At 25.8% G+C, this 19,810-nt stretch overlaps 1 protein-coding gene across 3 annotated transcripts in view; it reads right to left on the bottom strand.

Moving 5' to 3' along the window:
- The window catches only part of LOC136082285 (uncharacterized), an 89,378-nt gene that overhangs the window by 53,991 nt on the left and 15,577 nt on the right, over positions 1–19,810 (bottom strand). For all 3 annotated transcript variants that reach the window (XM_065800989.1, XM_065800991.1, XM_065800990.1), the window contains 2 exons: positions 15,235–15,548; positions 1,402–1,528 (listed from right to left, as the gene is read on the bottom strand). In XM_065800989.1, coding sequence (XP_065657061.1) covers positions 1,402–1,528; positions 15,235–15,548 — 441 coding nt within the window. The remainder of the gene's footprint in view (positions 1–1,401; positions 1,529–15,234; positions 15,549–19,810) is intronic.

Below are 19,810 nucleotides of genomic sequence, written 5' to 3'. Positions count from 1 at the left end.
TATTGTTGTATCATACAGATAAATATAAAATTCCAAATTTAAAAAATAAATCTACTAGTACAAAAAGCTAATGTCTATATTAAAAAAATGTTGTGTTGTGTTCAGCTTAATACCAATTAAAACTTCAGCGTAAAATACCAATCTTATCTTTGTAAGACAAAATAAATCTAAGCTGGAGGTTACTTTATTCTACAGATGTTAAAAAACCATAAAGACACTTGAATGCTCATTAACACTAATTTGTTCTGGTAGTTTCCAGTCTGGATAGTTCTTGATAGAGTTAAACTCCGTGAAAATTTTTTCACGGAGTTTAACACCTTTTAGTGAACGTGCAAGCTGCTACCTAGCTTCCATTCTTGTTATTCTTCCTGGACTGATACTTGATATAGGAGGCCATATTCCTCCAAGTATTTCATCTATTACTAGGTAAAAGACTCAGAGAAATCAATAATATTAAATTTAAGTGCTATTGTACTTCTATATTATTAGAATGTCATGTGGCAAATACAGATTCATATATAATTATTAGTGTTGCTCAATCAGGAAGCTAATATAGTTTAAATCTTACTAATTTCCATAAACTTCTAGAAGACTCCATAAAATTTTAAAAAATCTTAGAGACTTCTTAAAACATCCAGAATGTTTCTACATCGACTGAAAAATATGTAAAACATAGGAGGAGTTTTGTTATATCGACTGACAAATAGGTAGAACATGTAAGAAGTTATGCTACATCAACTGAGGGTTTAGTGTGGGCAGGCAGTCTATTAAATAATAGAAAAAAACTTTTTAAACCCTTTCTGCTCTTTTAAATTAATTTTTTTTTGAAAAAAAAATTAATTTAAAAAAAGTTGACTTTTAATGATAAAAATTAAAAACAACCAAGTAAGAGTACACACACACACACACACACACACACACACACACACACACACACACACACACACACACACACACACACACACACACACACACACTCACACACACACACACACACACACACACACACACACATATATATATATTCATATATATATACAAATATTTATTTATTTATTAAAAGATTTAAGGTAAAGCTCCTTATTTTAATTTTTTTTTCTTCATTCAAATTCAAATTTTAATTAGTATAACAATCAACTAATTCAATCATCAAATCAATCATCAATTACAAAATCAATCATCAATCAATCACAAAATCAATCACAAAATCAATCATCAATCAAATCAATTATCAATCACAAAATCAATCATCAAATTCAAATTTTAATTAGTATAACAATCAACCCACAAGTGATAGCACAGGTGGAGAACCCTAATAAACAACATAAGTGTAAATAAAGTGTGACCCAAAAAATGTTAAATTAAAATAATAATAATTAAAATTTAAATTAAATATCATACCTATTGGGCCATTGAAGAATACCACATTATTAACCATTTCTTTATTTGTTGAACCTTGTATAAATTTTATTTCCGATAAGAAATCTGGAAAATCATTTTCAACACGATTCTCATTATTAACAAAAACCTAAAATTAATTCAAATATATATATATATATATATATATATATATATATATATATATATATATATATATATATATATATATATATATATATAACTATTTTCAGTGTGGCATCAATCATTATCTATTATATACATCATGTTTTGTCATATATTCAGTATCAGTATCAGTATATACATCATGTTTTGTCATATATTATATTGCATATATATTATTATATATTATATATTATTTTTATTATTTTAGCGTGATCGTTCGGTTGATATTAGTATGACCTACTATCAAACTGAAGAGACCGTTATACAAAATCCATAAAATTAAAATAAAAATAATGTCATTGCAACGTTTCAGACTCATTTAATTTATACAAAATTCATAAAACTAAAATGAAAATGAGGTCATTGCAACGTAACAGACTTAGTTAATTTAACAAAAAATGGTTACCAATGATGTTTCATCACTAAATTACCATTGTTGCAATTTAAGACATTCTCCTGCAATTTTGAGTATTGCAAACACTTAATTGCTACATAAATCTTATGCATATAGTTATTAGACATAATAGAAAGTATTTTTGGCATGGTCCAATTAATTGTATAACCAGAATGTTGCGCATGTTTAACTATACTTAAGGTGTCCTAGTTGTCTTTACTTATATTTCTCGCATGTTCAGCTCATGTTCAATAAATAATTTCTTGCTTTCACTAATGTAACTCACATGTACAATCTAACTGATAAACACCCAGATAACTATTTGGATGCAATTTAGCTTGTGGAACATAAAATGTTAGGTAAAAAATTACCATAGCAAAAAGCAATTTTTATACCCACTCTATAAAACTCTATCTTAAGTATAATGCTTAGTTTGGTATCCACAGCAGTATGATTTTTTTAATTTTTTATATATATCATACACAGCAGTATGATATATAATTTTTTCAGTCTATTTTATTTATGTTTCTGAGTCTATTTGCTAGTTTTATGCATTTTTATGCAATAATTTATAAATTTTAGAGATATCTAAAAATTGTTTCTATGAGTGTCCATTTTGGAAAAACACATAAACAAGAAACTCAATTACATTCTGAATATTCTGATTTGAACATATTTTATATGTTCTTGAAAATACTTATTGCTATATAAGGTAAAATTGAAGAATGTGGTTATAATAATTAATACATTAATAATTGCTTGCGTACAATATATTCAAAATTTATACTTTTGAAGAAATTTATTGTTGGAAATTTTATATGTTGGAGAGCTCTCGCTCTTGCCCACACTCCCCTAAAACAGTTACAAGAGGAATTAATAGCTCTTGCAAAAGTTTTTTTTTTTCTCTCAAAAGTTTAATTATCATTGTAACTAAAATGACAAATGCAAAGTCAAAAAAATATAATTCATTGGATAATAAACAGACATATTGTATATATTAACATTAAATAACGCATTGTAAATATTAACATTGTTACGCGTATTATGTGTATATTAATGTTTATAACATTAACGTTACAAACATATGCTTGTAACAAGTATAAATCCAAATTTTATACTTAATAAGCAATTTTTATATAAATAAACAGATAGCTTGTGCAAGCACCAAAAGCTCATGTTAAAAGCAGTTTAGAGAGCTAGCTCGCATGGTTCGCCATGTTCGTTTTAGGAAAGCTTTTCTCGACTCTTGCGCTCATTTACTCCTGCTGAGGCCTGCAAACCAAAATTTTGAATTGAAAAAATTTAGTTGAAAAAATCAACTAAACTTTTACTAGTAGTAAAATTTTTCACTAGTAAAAATTTAGTTGATTTGGAGAATTTGGAGAATTTTGTATGGCCATTCAGTAGTATACTGAATGGCCATATCTTGTGAATTTAGAATATCTAAAAAAGAATTTGCATTGTCAATATTAGAAAATTGAACAGACTATCATCAACATACCTTTTATAAGTTATTCATGCAATATTAAAGTTTTGAAGGAATGTAAAATATTAAAACATTGAATGTAAAATTTAGTTTTGAAGGAGTGTAAAATAGTTTCTTAACTTTTATTAAAGAATAATTTTTCTTATTATCTGCTAATTCAATACTTAAAATGTAAGTCTCTCCATCTTAGCAGGGTTGGACAGGAATGGCGTGCAATCGAATGCTATTACTGACCACGCAAATGATTTTTTGTATTGACAACTTGACCACAACTGTTCGGATGTTTTGATGATTTAAACATTTAAGAAATGCGCTGAAAAAGAAACACTAAACTAAACTTAAACTAGTAAAAAATTTAAAAAAAAAGAAAACAATTCCTTCCTAAGCAGAAAATATATAAGCTTTAAAATAAAACTTTAAAACTCAAACTCAAAGCGAAAATTACTTTTAGTTGCATTTTTAATTGCGTTAAAAATAAATCACTTTAAAACTTTAAAAACTCTTTTGAAACATTTTATTTAAGTTACGCAAAACGCTTTTACAAATTACTTCTAATGATTGTTTAATAAATGAACAAATTTTATCAAAGTTATTAAAAAGTGTTATATATAATATTTTTAAATTGTATAAACATTTTTTTCAAAAAATTGTATTAAATTCTTTCCTTTTTTTAAATAACATTGTCTTTTAAATAGTAATTTTTATTCATTTCATGCTCTAATTAGTAAGTCAAGTTAAAGAAAGAAAAGTTTATAAACAATTCTTTATAAAAATAGAAACAAAAAACATAAAGCATAAATCTAAACATTTGTGTTTTTCTAAAAATCTTTCAAAATGTTATTTTTTTAAATTAGTTCAAGTTTTGAATAAGTTAAATTAAATCTTCCCATAACAATGGAAAGACATAATGTCTTTCCATTGTTATGGGAAGATTTAATTTAACTTATTCAAAACTTGAATTAACTTGAAAAAATAACATTTTGAAAGATTTTTAGAAAGACACAAATGTTTAGATATATCAAAAATATATGCCTACTAAAAATGTTTTAACATAACATTTAATTTACACAAAATGCTTTTATTTTAAACCATCATTTTAATTAATTTTTTATCTTAATTAAAGCCTTGGCGTAAAGTAAACTTCAGAATAGATCAACGATTAAAATTTACTCATAACATAATGATTTTTTTATTGCATTTAAATTGTTAAAACATCAAATTGTAAAGAAAAAAAAGCACAAATGTGGTCAACTACAGCGTGTGATTGCATACCAATCCTGTCCAAGTCTGCAATTTAAATTATCATGGGATATAATATGCAATAGCAAACTAAAAAAATTTTTTTTTCTTGATTTCACAAGAAAAAAAGTACATTCTAAAAAGGGAGAAGAGTTTATGTTTATGAGAATTCTTTTCATAAATGTATTTAAAGATTTTTGTTTCTTATCAACTCAATATTGTGTAAAGTTCTTTTGACATTTATGAACATTAATTACGTTTACAAATAACTTATTGGTAACTTAAAAAATCTGTAAATTGTTTATATTCTGTATTAAAAATACCACATTTAAATACATAAAAATTAAAATAAATAATTTGTGATAAACAAACATAAGATTATGTTAAAAATAAAATTGTTCTAAGAAATAAATTATAAGGAAACATAATCTTTTAAATCAAATACCGAATTTAGATTATATCAACAATTTTTGTTTCATTAGATTATATTATTTTTATCTCTCTTTAAAATTATATTTAATTACAACATAGAGATTTATATATATATATATATATATATATATATATATATATATATATATATATATATACAAATAAATAGATAATGTATTATTATGGTATAATAATAAAAATATAAAATCCGCTTGTGTGTTTAAGAGTGCTCAATACTATTTGATAATAGAGCAATATTTATTTATATATACATTTGTATGTATATTAATTATAAATTTAATCAATAATTTTTAATAACAAAATTAAGATAAACGAATCGTCTGGCTGTTTTTTCGCTTTAAAATATATATAAGGATACATTTTAAATATACCATAAGGATAATTTTATTAACAACCCTTGGGTTCGCCTTTTAACTTCCTAGGAAGAATTAGTAAAGTCATTTTATCTAAAATTTTAGCACCCAATTAATATATTAATATGTTATAGATTGGTTTAATAAAATCAAAAATAAACACCTTTGCAAATTTTTAATTTTTCATAAATGATTTTTACTCACCTATTAGTGAAAACACTCTTACCAATGCAATCAGTTTCGCCGAACAATAAGTTATTATAAATGATGACAATAAAAAATTAATATATCATGCAAGAAAATCTTTAATTTTTAAAAACAATTAAGTCTGGATAAAGAAAAGAGGCGGATTATTTGATGTCACAATGGGAGCATTTGATGAAGCTGAAGTTTGCTAACTAGTTGGTAATTTTATATTATTTCAGCTCTCTCAACATTACGATAAAAATAATTTTGGCTTAAACAAAAGCGGGCAACAAATGGAAAAAATCAAAAATCATTTTACGCATATTTTTAAAAGTAACAACCTACTTATATCCATCCAATGTAATATTAAAATTGTCAATTATCTTGATATAACATTAAACCTGATTAACAAATCTTATTAACCATATTGTTAACCTTATAACCAACTTATGCATGTTCATTCTGATTCAAATTCATTCACATAACGGCAATAGTTGCAACTCATTAAAAATGTCATTTCAATATATGCATAGATGTCATACATAATGAGATTGGGAAATATTTATGCATACAGCATAAGATTGAGCATAATAATAGCATATTAAAAAACAATTATTACCCAAATATTTTTGTTATTAGTATTTCAGTCTACCACAAATAATGTACACGGCTTTGCAAAAACTAAAATTTTAAAGAACCAGATACTTTTCCAGATTTTTCAAATCGCGATCCCTTAATTTAACCCTTGAACGGGTTGGAAATGAAAAGATAGATAAGAATCATACCGTAATTGAAGAGCAAATACCGATGCAACATTGTCAGTATTATTACAATGTTTTTACAAATATCAACTGTGTTGATATTTTCACAGACCAAAATTAAGTATGAAAATCAAAGAAAATTAATTTCACCAAAAAAGTTAAGACCAAAATTAAATTTAAAGGTCCCTTTTTTGGTAATAATATATAAAAAAAGGCTTTTTAAATATTATTACTAAAAAAAGATCCTTTTTCTTTTTTCCTAAAAAGAAACATAGTTAAAAAAAGTGAATTTTATTTTGTTTTATTATTTTTTTATATTATTAACTAAAAGAAAAAGGAAAAAAAAAATTTTCCTTGCATTCCTAGCTTTTCTGTTACCAAAGATGCTTATAATATCTTCATAATTTATAGTTTTTGATAACTTATGTCCAATTAAAAGAAGGATTAAATGAGTTGAGCTAGTTCTGTTTCTTTTTTTTTTTTTAATTCTTATTATTCTGATTCATTCCCAACAAAGCTGCATGCAACCACTATTAAGTTAAGAGCAACTAGAAAAAAAGAATAGAGTTATGGAGCAAAGAATCGGTTGACAGAAGACTTAAAAAGTTAAAAGTTGTATGAGTCAGGAAAACATGAAGATTGGAGAGAGTTCCAAAGGGTTGAAGTGTGGGGAAAAAATTTGACATGGATGTAGGGACAGATACAGTAAAAGAATGAGACTTTGCTGAATGAGGATTTAAGCAAGAATAAGTTTTAGTTGATGGAACTAGAGATGACAGCTCCTTTGAGCAGCGACTATGGTAGTATTTGTAATAAAAGAGAAAGAGATGCAACTTTACGATGATGGGAAAGAGGCTCAAGCTTAACAGATAGACCAGGCCTAACTAAGTTTACAATGAGTTTTTGGACCTTGACTAGAAGAGAAAGAGCATCATTAGAAAAACCAGTCCAAATATGATAACAGTATTCCATACAGGGACGAACAAGAGAGAGAAAATGGCGAGCACGATAAAGAGACATTACCATTCATATATATGGGAATGTTGACAGTGTTGCAATTGTTGTTTGCAGTAAATAAATGAGTTTTGTTGGAGTTAAAATTTATGAGCCACTGTGAGCCTCATTCTGTTACAGAAGTGAGATTTATGTCAAGATCGGCTGCATGGTCTAAGCGATCGAAAAAAGAAGACTTTTTGTTGAGACAGGAGTATAAAGTTGAGTCTTCAACAAAAAGAGCACTTAAGATGTAAGGTTGTCTGGAAGATCATTAATATAGATGAGAAATAATACAGGACCAAGTACCTTGAGGTACCCCAGAATTTACTGAAAATAAAGAAGAGTTTTGGCCTTTGAGGATTACTTTGAAATGTTTTCAAAAGTTTAACTTGTTTACAAAATTAAAATTAAAATAAAAAGCAGATTAAAATAAATGTGAACTGCTTAAGATAAACATTTTATAAATATTAGAGTCTTATCAAAGTCATCAACTTATTATTGATTGATAACAAAATAATGTTTTAAAGTATTAAAGATAATATCATATTTTTATTGTGCTGGACACTTTCTTACTCTGGATTCTATTCTTTATCTCTATAAATCTCAAATCCATCCTTGTATGGAATACTGTTGCCATATCTTGGGCAGATCTTCTAATGATGTCCTTTCTCTTTTAGACAAGGTGCAAACACGAATTGTAAACATAGTTGGACTTGTTTATGCAGCAAGCCTCGAACCATTATCACTCCGCCATAACATTGCTTCTTGTTCTCTTTTCTACAAATACTAAAATGAGCACAGCTCTAAAGAGCTAGCGTTTCTTGTGCCATCTATTAAAATCCATTCTCGTGTTACTCATCACTCAATTAAATCTCATCCTTTTTCTGTGGCTGTTCTTAAGTGTTCCAAAAACTATTATTTGTCTAGTTTTTTTCCTCAAACATCAGTTTTTTGGAATTCGCTTCTTTCATCTTGAATTCCTGATTCATATAATCTGCAATCTTTTAAGTCGTCTGTCAAACATTATCTTGCTCTTCATCTTTTCTCTTCATGTAACTTCCAACTCTTTCATTATTTGTGCCTATTTCTCATATAGAATTAGAATTTGTATTTTTCTAAAAAGCTGGAAACCCCTACAATTTTAATTACCTGTTACCTTCTCAATGAATAAATAATTGCTTTTTTAATTAATTGTATAAACATTATAATACTTATCTATTCAGTAAAAAAATAGAAATTAAAAAACTTATTTAAAAACAGCAAATGTTTTACAATTAAATTACAAATACAATTGTTTTACAATTAAATTACTATTACCATTAAAGTTTTAATAAAATACTTTAGACCCTATTTTCCGCTAATTCTCTCCGGCTACAACTCCGTTTTTACTATTTGCGACACTACTCTATTTTTACTATTAGCGACACTATTCTGTTTTTACTATTTGCAACACTATTCCTTTTTTAAATTTTCGACACTATTCCAATTTTACTATTTGTGACACTATTCCTTTTTTTTGTTTTTGACACTATTAATTAAGTTAATTTGTGACACTATTCCTTTTTATGTTTTTGACACTATTCCTTTTACTATTTGTGACACTATTCCTTTTTTTATATTCAAAACTATTCATTAAATTCATTTGCAACACTATTCCTTTTTTTTGCGACATTAGGCCTTTTTAATATATTCGACACTATTCCAAAATTCATTTTTTGACATTATTCCTGTAACCCGGTAAAACCACTCTCCTCATATCTCCATGATTTTTAGGAAAATGGTCAAGATTATTATTAAAATAAAGTTTTATGCATTTTACGTATAAGATCACAAAAAGTTTTCAACATTTTAGCAACTAAATCTGCATAGTTTACTGTGTTTTTATTTCCAAGAAAGTTTTTTATAACAACCAAAAACAATAACCAAGCTGTTTTCTCTTTGTTTTAATGAATTCTTTATCATTTGTACCAAATCTGTGGCCCATTAAAAACTCCTGCCTTTTTTTCTCTATTAACAAACCTGGTAATGCTGTAACTATGTAATGAAAGCAATCACTATTAGCTTTCAATGCTTTAACAAATTGTTTTATGAATCCTAATTTAGGATGGAGTGGCAGAAAAGCTATTCATTCACAATATTTTGTATGCCTACTGTGAGAGTGTTACACATGGGCCATTCTTTTTGTATCCAGTATTGGTTTCTTGCTAGACTGTCCCACATACAATATAATAATCAAAGACATTAATTTTTTTAAATTACTGCAATAATATTAATTACAAAAAAACAAATTAAATATTATTTAACTTCTTTTTTATTATTACTATACGGGAATGTGTATTTTCTTTTCTATTTTTTTTTTAAATATAAATAAATTTAATATAACATCTAAAAAATTGTTTTATATTGACAAATATCTTTCTTTTTTCAACATTTGCATAAATGAATTAAAATATGTTAAACTTTCAAATGATTATTTCTTAAATTTTTAATTGCGGTTTTGCAGTTGCATACAAAGGATTTTTTATTTTAAAAAAATTAGCGAGTAACATATAAAAAAATTACGTTAATTTATTTACTTTATTTATTTAAAGTATATTTAACGTTTTACTAAAGTTTTATTAAACTTAAAAGTTTTATTTTGTTGCAAAAGCAAAGATTATTTTTCCAAAAATCATTTATTAAAATGTATACAACATTTATAAAATATATAACATTTATATAACATTTATAAAAAAATATAACATTTATAAAAAAATAATATAACGTTTATAAAAATATATAACATTTATAAAAAAATAATAGCTGCGATTTAACTTGTGTTATAAAAAAAAAAGTTTAAATAAGTAACTGAATTGCAAAAAAATGGAATGCATTGTCAATTCATGTGGTGAATGCGCAGTCTTTGAAGTCTTTTAAAGCAAGACTTGATAGATTTTTATTATAAATTTAGTAAAATTTATTTAACTCTAATTTTCTTTAATATATAATTTTGATTTTTAACAAATTGTAAATTATTATAAATAAAATAAAGAGTAGTGTAGGCTGTCATTACACATATATAAACATATATGTGTTTCGCAATGTAATATGCTACAGCATCTATATTAATATCACTATTACTAACTTACGTTTTCTGCAAATTTTTGATGCAGCCATTTATATAAAATTTAATTTGGAGTAAAAAAAACAGAAAAAACGATTGCAATAAAAATGAGCGAATTTTTTTCAAGAATAAAAAAAAATTAAATATTGAACAATATTTAAAAACATTTTTAAATAAATTTGACAGTTAAGTTAAACCCAAGCATTAACTTTAATTTTAATTAACTTAATTATATTTTTTGAATCAAAATTAAAAAATATATTTTTTAAATTTAAATTAAATTATATTTTTTTTTATAAGTATAAAATTATATATTTTTATTAAACTAGTTTTAAATTTAATCATATAATTTCATCAGAATTAAATTTTATTATTATGATCTTTGCTTCGAGCTTAAAGTATTAGCGTTTTTCAAGCAAAAAAATCAATCATTACAATAAACTAAAAACAAAATAAAAATAAATTTTTATTTTTGAGTTTTTTAATAAGTAAATAGCCTTTATATCTAACATAGGGGAAGGTTGCATAAGATGAGCAGGTTCCTAAGATGGTAGAAGCTTTACCGGTAGACTACTGATTTTTTAATAAACATTTTTGGTTACAGATATTCATACAAGTTCGACAGTGTTGTTTACTTATATTTCTTGGTTGTAATATTATTTGATTGTTTTACTGTTAAAAATTTACCATCCCCATTATAATCTTTTATTATTCAATGTTTTGTAGTTATGTCAGAACAAAACAAGATCATTAAAATTTTTTTACATCCTCATTATTGTATGCTTATCTACTGCTAATTCTATGGGTTATACGAGATAATACATAAGCTATTGTCATGCTATTTAAATAATGGTAGTTCTTGGTAAAGTTGCTTAAGAGGATACAGTTTGAGATGCTCAAGATGAGATGCAGCTTTTTATTAGGAAAAGCGTTTTTTTTTTTAAAGTTATTTAAAAGCTATTTCAAGAGCGAAAATTTTTTAGAGATAGGAAAGATTTTTTGCTTTTTTATGGTTGAGATAATTACTTTTATTTAGCTTAATTTATTATAAGTATAGTCTTTAAAAATACAATTTATTTAATTTTTTTTTGTGACTATTTTTTTGTTATTTTTAGTTTTTTTGAGCTCCATTAAAAAACGCTCCTTTAAGGAAATTGGTTCCCTAAGATAAGATGATTGGGTGTATTCAGGGTTGGAAAAAATCACGATTTAAAAAAAAAAATCTTTTTTGATTTAAATAAAATATTTTTTGATGAACTTTTAATATAATTTAAAGTAATATGAAATTGTTGACTGTGTTTTTTGTGTACAGAATATTGTACTTATATATCACTGGAAAGATAGCCCTTGCATTTGATGCAATACACACAGTAGAATCATGTCAACTCGGACCGTGGATAAAGCAGACTTTTACTAATATAGAATTCTTATATGTTGTCAGAATGTTTTTTCCGTATTTTGTTGACAAAAAGTAAAAATTAAAATGCAAGACCGGAACTTTATTTTTTATTAATTCATAGACTGCCTGCCCCAACCAAACCCTCAGTCAATGTAGCAGCACTCCCTTGCAAGTCAGGCTAAAAGATAGTAGATGTAGCAGCACTTCGTTGCAAGTCAGGCTATTTGTCAGTTGATGTAGCAGCACTTTGTTGCGAGTCAGGCTTTAAGATAGTTGATGCAGCAACACTCTGCACATGATTTAGAGTAAAAAAAAATTAAAATTAAAACATTTTATTAAAAAAAATAAAAATAAACATTGTTTATATTGTTAAAAACATTCAGAATGTTTTAAAAATATTTAGAATGTTTTAAAAACATTCAGAATTTTTTAAAAACATTCAGAATGTTTTTAAAAACATTCAGAATGTTTTTAAAAACATTCTGGTCAATTAAGTTTGCGTTTTTTCGGTTTTTTTAAAAAACGATTAGTTTGTAATTAAATTAATGGTTTTTACTTTCTGACAACACGCAAATGTTGGACAAAAGTCAAAAGTAATTAAAAGTAATTATTGTGCATAATGCAGTGGTAAAACAGGTCAGAAGTATTATCAGGATTCTAAAATCATTTCTTTTAACCTTATACCTCCACAAAACTACCCACAGTATGCTATTGTATAAGAATTTTCTGGATATTTATGGTATTAAGTTTAGATTGAATTAAGTTTTTTTTTAAATATTGTTATGCTATAATTGTATATTGACTGTTGTCAATATACAATTAAAATAAAAAATTACGTATTTGTTGACATAAGAATCATTTTTTTCCTTCAGTACTCCCAAATGCAATAAACTATAGAACATATATATATATATGTATATATATGTATATATATATATATATATATATATATACATATACATACATATATGTATATATATACATATATATACATATATATATATATACATATACATACATATATGTATATATATATATACATATATATACATATATATATATATATATATTTATATATATAGATACATATATATATGTATATATATATATATATATATATATATATATATATATATATATATATATATATATATATTATTATTATTATGATTTAGTGATGTACCGAAATCGGAATTGGTATCTGCATCAGCCTTTTTTTATTAATTTACCGATTTTTAAACTGATGACATTTTTATATTTTTATCCTGCATTATGATAATAATTAAATAATAAATAAACTAAACTTTATGCATTACTGAAAATTAGTTCAAGAAATTTTTATTTTTTGACTTTGAGTTCAAAAAAAAAAAAATTCCAGGCAAATTTGTTTATTCTTAAGATGATGTTTATGAGCTTTAATTTAAAAGCTGAATGTACTTATACTTTTATTACCAGTTTTTTTTTTTAAGAATAATTTTATTTTGTGTTGATCTATTGTTTTACTTAAAAGTAATTTATGTAAGCATTGTTATGTATATGTGTTCAAGCATAGCCTACTATATTTCTATATGATTGCTGTTTATATATATAAATTACTAATAAATGAATAAAGAATTCTTAAAGAAAAGTAAACTGCTTATCTTAGTACCATTTTCTTTTTAAAATTGAATTAAAAAGTTTTCCTTAAAGTTGTACTTGTTTCGAAAGTTTTTTTTCATAGTTAAAAAACAAAAAAATGAATATTTTTTTAACATGTAGAGTTTTTTTAATATCTTTTAAAGTAATGGTTTGGCTCTGATTTTGGTCCAAGTATTTGTTTACCAGAACTGATTCCATGAAAAGTTTACATGATTTTATATTTTCAAAATTTTACTAATTAGTTAATTCATCGGTATTGGTATTGGTATCAGCCTTTTTCCATCAGCATTTTTATCGGCATCTGCTACAAAATGTGTTATTGGTACATCACTTTACACATATATATATACATATATATATATATATATATATAATATATATATATATATATATATATATATATATATATATATATATATATATATATATATATATATATATATATATATATATATATATACATATATATATACAACCCGTAGATGTTGTCCGAAAGTTTTTTCCATATTTTGTTGACAAAAAAAAAAAAATTAAAATGCAAGACCGGAATTATTTTTTTTTATTAATTGATAGACTGCCTGCCCCAACCAAACCCTCAGTCGATGTAGCAACACTCCCTTGCGGGTCAGGCTAAAAGATAGTAGATGTAGCAACACTCCCTTGCGGGTCAGGCTATTTGTCAGTCGATGTAGCAGCACTCCCTTGCGAGTCAGACTATTTCTCAGTCGATATAGCAGCACTCCCTTGCGAGTCAGGCTATAAGATAGTCGATGTAGCAACACTCCGCGCATGATTTACAGTAAAAAAAAAATAAAAATAAAAAAATTTTATTAAAAAAACTAAAAATAAAAACATTTTATTAAAAAATATAAAAATAAAAACATTGTTTATATTGTTAAAAACATTCAGAATGTTTTTAAAACATTCTGGTCAATTAAATTTGCGTTTTTGTGGTTTTTTTTAAAAACGATTTATTTGTAATTAAATTAATGGTTTTTACTTTCGTCCAACACGCAAATGTTGGACGAAAGTCAAAAGTAATTAAAACTGACGTATGTGTTGACGTAAGAATCACTTTTTTCCTTCTGCTCTTCCCAAAGACAACAAACTATATATATATGTATATATATATATATATATATATATATATATATATATATATATATATATATATATATATATATATATATATATATATATATATACGGTATATATATATAATACGATATATATATATAAAATGCGGTAGTGGTGGTATGGTATATATATACAATGCGGTAGTGGTGTAGTGATAGAGCGCTCGCTTCATAAGCGAGAGGTTCGTGTTTCGGAGCCTTGTTCATCAAGGTTCGTGTTTCGGAGTCATAGAGTTGAGAGAGGGTTATAACCACAATTAAGTAGCCTCCTCGTCTCCAGTGGCTATCTGGGCCTTGGGGAGGTGAATTTAGATATATATATATATATATATTTAGAGAGAAAAAACACTAAGAATAATATACAGGCAAAGTTAAATACAAATCTGATGACAAATACTACTAAAACATCACTAAATAAACTTATAGAAATATTTAAATTTTAAATATAAAAAGTTTATAGATTTAATGAAAACAATTAGCAATGTCATCATAGTTACGTCACATCTTAGATATACTTAACAACAAACCTTTAAACTTTTGCTTTTGATAATCTTTACTCTCATAGACAATAACTCAGTATTTATAGTAAACTGAGAAACTATTACACCTTTTAGAATAAATTCAAGTGTACTGCCTAATTGTGTCCTTGTTACAGAAACAGCTAATGTTAAAAATTCTAATTTACTTGCTTCATCAATTATTTTCAATATTTCCAATTTTTTAACTTCTAATGCATAAGTAAATATTAGGTCGAAATGAATTTGCCAACTATAATAATGGTCTTCGTTTATCCCTGCATTGGTAATTTTATCAGAAACTTTAGGGAACAGCTTCGAAAATTCTAAAAAAAAAAGTCAAGAAAAAAAGAGTTCAGTGAGATTCAATAAAATAAAAACCAAATAAAGTTTATAATACAACTTAAAAATGCTGTAAATCAAAATATTTTGAAATATCATCCGAGGTATGATTTTAAAACATTCTAATAAATCTCCTAATTAGGTATAGTTCTAAAGCTTAAATTATTAGTACTGAGGTCAGGTTTTGGTGTCCATTGTCAGGGTTATATAAAGAGTCCTTAGTTACAATTTAGTCACAACTTAGTCACAACTTAGTTAAAACTTAGTTACAACTTCTAGTTGATGGAAATACATCACTAACTCTTTAGGCAATTGAAATTGAGAGAGACCTGGGGATCTTTATATCTAATGATCTAAAATGGAATCAACACATACAGGTTGCAACACAAAAAGCAAATAAAATGCTTGGCTGTGAGATCATTAATTAGAATAATCTACCAATTCACAGATCACCATCCAAGGTCCTAATGCAGGGTATTGCAAAAGTTAATGTGTTTAAAAATAGAATTCACATTAATTTTTTTTTCCGGCTGCAAATAGTACATTTTTTACTGAAAATTAGCTGCATATTTAATATATAATTTGTACTTAAGCAGGTACAAAAATTGACTTTTTAGATATTATTTGTTATAAACTTAAACTTTAAATAAGAGAAATCAATCTTTTTTTCTGTTTCTCAATTTTGATATCAACTTACTTGATATGGAATAACAAATGCTTATGTGGTTTTGTAAAATATAAACTTAAAGTTTATATTTTACAAACCACTATAAATTTTTATATAATTATTGGTTTTGCTTTTGTTTAAATATTTGTCATCATTTTAGATAAGGTCTAAAAATTGTAAACATATCCGGTGCTGCTCTAGCTACCAAGCGTGAGTCTCTATTGAATTGTTATAAGACGTCATCTCATTCACTTTTCTACAAATACTATAAGTTGATCTTAATCTAAAAATAATCCACTAAACTTAGTTAGATGGGAACGCTAATTGGTTCCTACTCAGGCAAGATATCATTTCTTGTTTAATCAACCAAACTAATTTTTGAATAACTTCATTTTTGCATAACTTCATCAATTAGCAAAGTTGTAACTTTTACTGTTTCTTAAGAATAAATATTTCTATGAATTTTTATAGCTACTTTTAGTTAACTAATTGATTTGAATATACATAAGTTTTAATTTTTATAATTTCATATTATTGCACTCTTATAGTTCCATATAAAATTGTGTAGAATAACCATTGACTAAATGGATAAATAACCTTCGATGATATTTGATTTGTAATAAATATATAATTTTAAAATTTCTGTCATTATTAAGTTACTGTAGTGTCATGGATGCCATTAGATACATGAAAAAGGATGTTGCAAGTTTTTATAGTATAGTAGGGTTTTTAATTTTTGTAATAATTTATTTTATATTTGTAAGTATTTGTTTTATAGCATGTACACAAAAAAAAAGTGAAAGAGTAAATATGGTTTTTAAAACTAAGATATAAAATTAGTTAAAAAACTCGTTCACAGTTTTTTGAATAATCAAATCCTCTCCTTAAGGGAGCACACAAAAATATAAGGATTTTCCCATTGTTTTGTCCTAAATGTTTGATATAAAAATACTTTTCAAGCTTTCAAATCACAAAAAGTGCCTAACTGTTCTGTAATTCAGAAAAAAAGCAAGAAAGTTGTATGATATTTCTAAATTGTATGACAACTATATTTCTACTTTTGAAATATTGAACATGATGAAACTTTTTTTAAATATGATTATCAGCAAATTCCTGGTGCTGTCTATTTTAATTCCAAATATAGAGGAAAAGCAAATAAGATTCTTATACACAAAAAACTCTCTGTTTTTGAGAGAGCAACAAGTTGATAAAATATTTTATGTATTATTCTCAATTAAACTTATGTTCATCAATAAATAAATTTCATAGTATTATATTCTAGAGTTAAAAAAATATGACCATATAAAGCTTGAACCCCCTTTAATTTGAGGGGTTACAAATTTTATATGGTCATAATTTTTGAATGCTGAAAGATTATACTATAAATTTTGGGGTAGTTTGTTGCCAGGCTCGAATCATGGTAATTTTTTGCAAACAATCCTTCTTTGACATAAGTATATACATACAAACATTTGGAGTTGCTTCATGTGAGAAAGTGAGCTATATTAAAGAACAAAATATGCTGGATCCGCCCCTGCCTTAAAGACCTTCGCTTCGGCACCAGTTCTTAACTTTAAAGACATGATGTCTTCAAATATATATACATATATAAATATATATATATATATATATATATATATATATATATATATATATATATAAATATATATATATATATATATATATATATATATATATATATATATATATATATATATATATATACATATATATATATATATCTTATTTTTCAGCATGCTAGAAAGCAGCATCTGTTACTCCTACTTTCAAAAATTTTGAAGAGCGATCTGACTAGTCTTCTTTCTAACATAAGCAAGGTTTTTGAATCTTTAATTAACAAACACTTAATCTCTAATCTTGAATCTAAAAACTTACTTTCTGATCATCAATATGGATTTCGATCTTCTCATTCTATAGCCGATTAGCTACAGTGATAGCCTATAGGTTTTATCGCGCATTAGATAAAGGTAGAGAGGTTAAGGTTATCACTCTTGACATTTCTAAAACTTTTGATAAATTTTGGCATGCTGGTCTTCTCCATAAGCTTTCTTCTTACAGTGTATCTGCTAACATCTTTAGGACTATTGAGTCCTTTCTTTCCAATTGTGGTAATGGACAGCACTCTTTTTCATATCCTGTAACTTCAGGGGTTCCTCAAAGTTCAATCCTTGGCACTATACTCTTTTTAATTTACATTAATGATCTTCCAGATATTCTCACATCTAAAGTGGCATTGTAAGCTGATGATACTATCATTTATTCTTGGCATGATAAGAAGTCAACACTCTCTGATTGCTTGGAGGGTGCATCTGAGCTTGAAAAGGATCTCACTTCTGCTACAGCATGAGGCTCACAGTGGCTGGTGAACTTTATTTCTAATAAAACTCAATTTTTTTCAGCCAATTGTTATCGCAATAATTTAGATCTTCCTATATTTATAAATGGTAATGTACTCAATAAGTCATCTACCCTTCATCTTCTATTAATAACTCTCACTTCCAATCTTTCTTGAAAACCATATATCAAATCGATTGCAAAATTTGCATCTCTTTATTGAGCCCGACACTTTCTTACTTCGGATTCTATTCTCTATCTCTATAAATTTCAAATCCGGCTTTGTATGGAATACTGTTACCATATCTGGGGCGGATTTTCTAAGGATGCCCTTTCTCTTTTAGACAAGGTGCAAAAACGCATTGTAAACATAGTTGGACCTGCTCTTTCAGTCAACTTCCAACCATTATCACATTGTCGTAATATTGCTTCTCTTTCTCTTTTCTACAAATACTATAATGGGCACTGCTCTAAAGAGCTAGCGTCTCTTGTGCCATCTACTAAAATTCATTCTCGTGTTACTCATCATTCAATTAAGTCTCATCTTTTTTCTGTAACTGTTCCTAAGTGCTCTAAAAACTCTTATTCATCTAGTTTTTTTCCTCAAACATCAGTTCTTTGGAATTCACTTCCTTCATTTTACTTTCCTGATTCATATAATTTGCAATCTTATAAGTCCTCTGTCAATCGTTATCTTGCTCTAAAAACTTCATCTTTTCTCTTCTAACTCTCTGATCTCTCAGTAACTTCCAACTCTAATTACTTTAATGTATTAGACTTTAATGTAATATTTATTGTGGAATTTTATATTGTTTTAATAATTCTTAAAATGTATGCATTCTATTGCAATAAGTAAATATAAAACATTTTTATAAGGTTGTTTGCAGCCTTGTCGTAAGCGAAGATGTAAAAAAATATATATGTATATACATGTACAAATATATATATAGGCCCAGTGGAAGGCAGTACAACGGGTAATTTCTACCTAGGTACCAAGTCCTAGAATTTTTTTCCTAAAAATTTGATATACTCATTGTATGTATGATTAAATATATTAATTTATAATAAAAACTATAACAACTCAAAAAAACTTTTTTTTTTATTTTTCTTAAATTTATTTTATCTATATTAGTGTATGATTTAAAATCTTTTTTTAATAAATTAAGAACAAACTATGCACAGGGCTGCCAAGATGGAGGTGCAAAAAAGGCATACATGCCCTGG

The sequence above is a fragment of the Hydra vulgaris genome, chromosome 07, assembly GCF_038396675.1.
Source record: "Hydra vulgaris chromosome 07, alternate assembly HydraT2T_AEP".
NCBI lineage: Eukaryota > Metazoa > Cnidaria > Hydrozoa > Anthoathecata > Hydridae > Hydra > Hydra vulgaris.
This window is presented reverse-complemented; position numbering and strand designations above follow the sequence as displayed.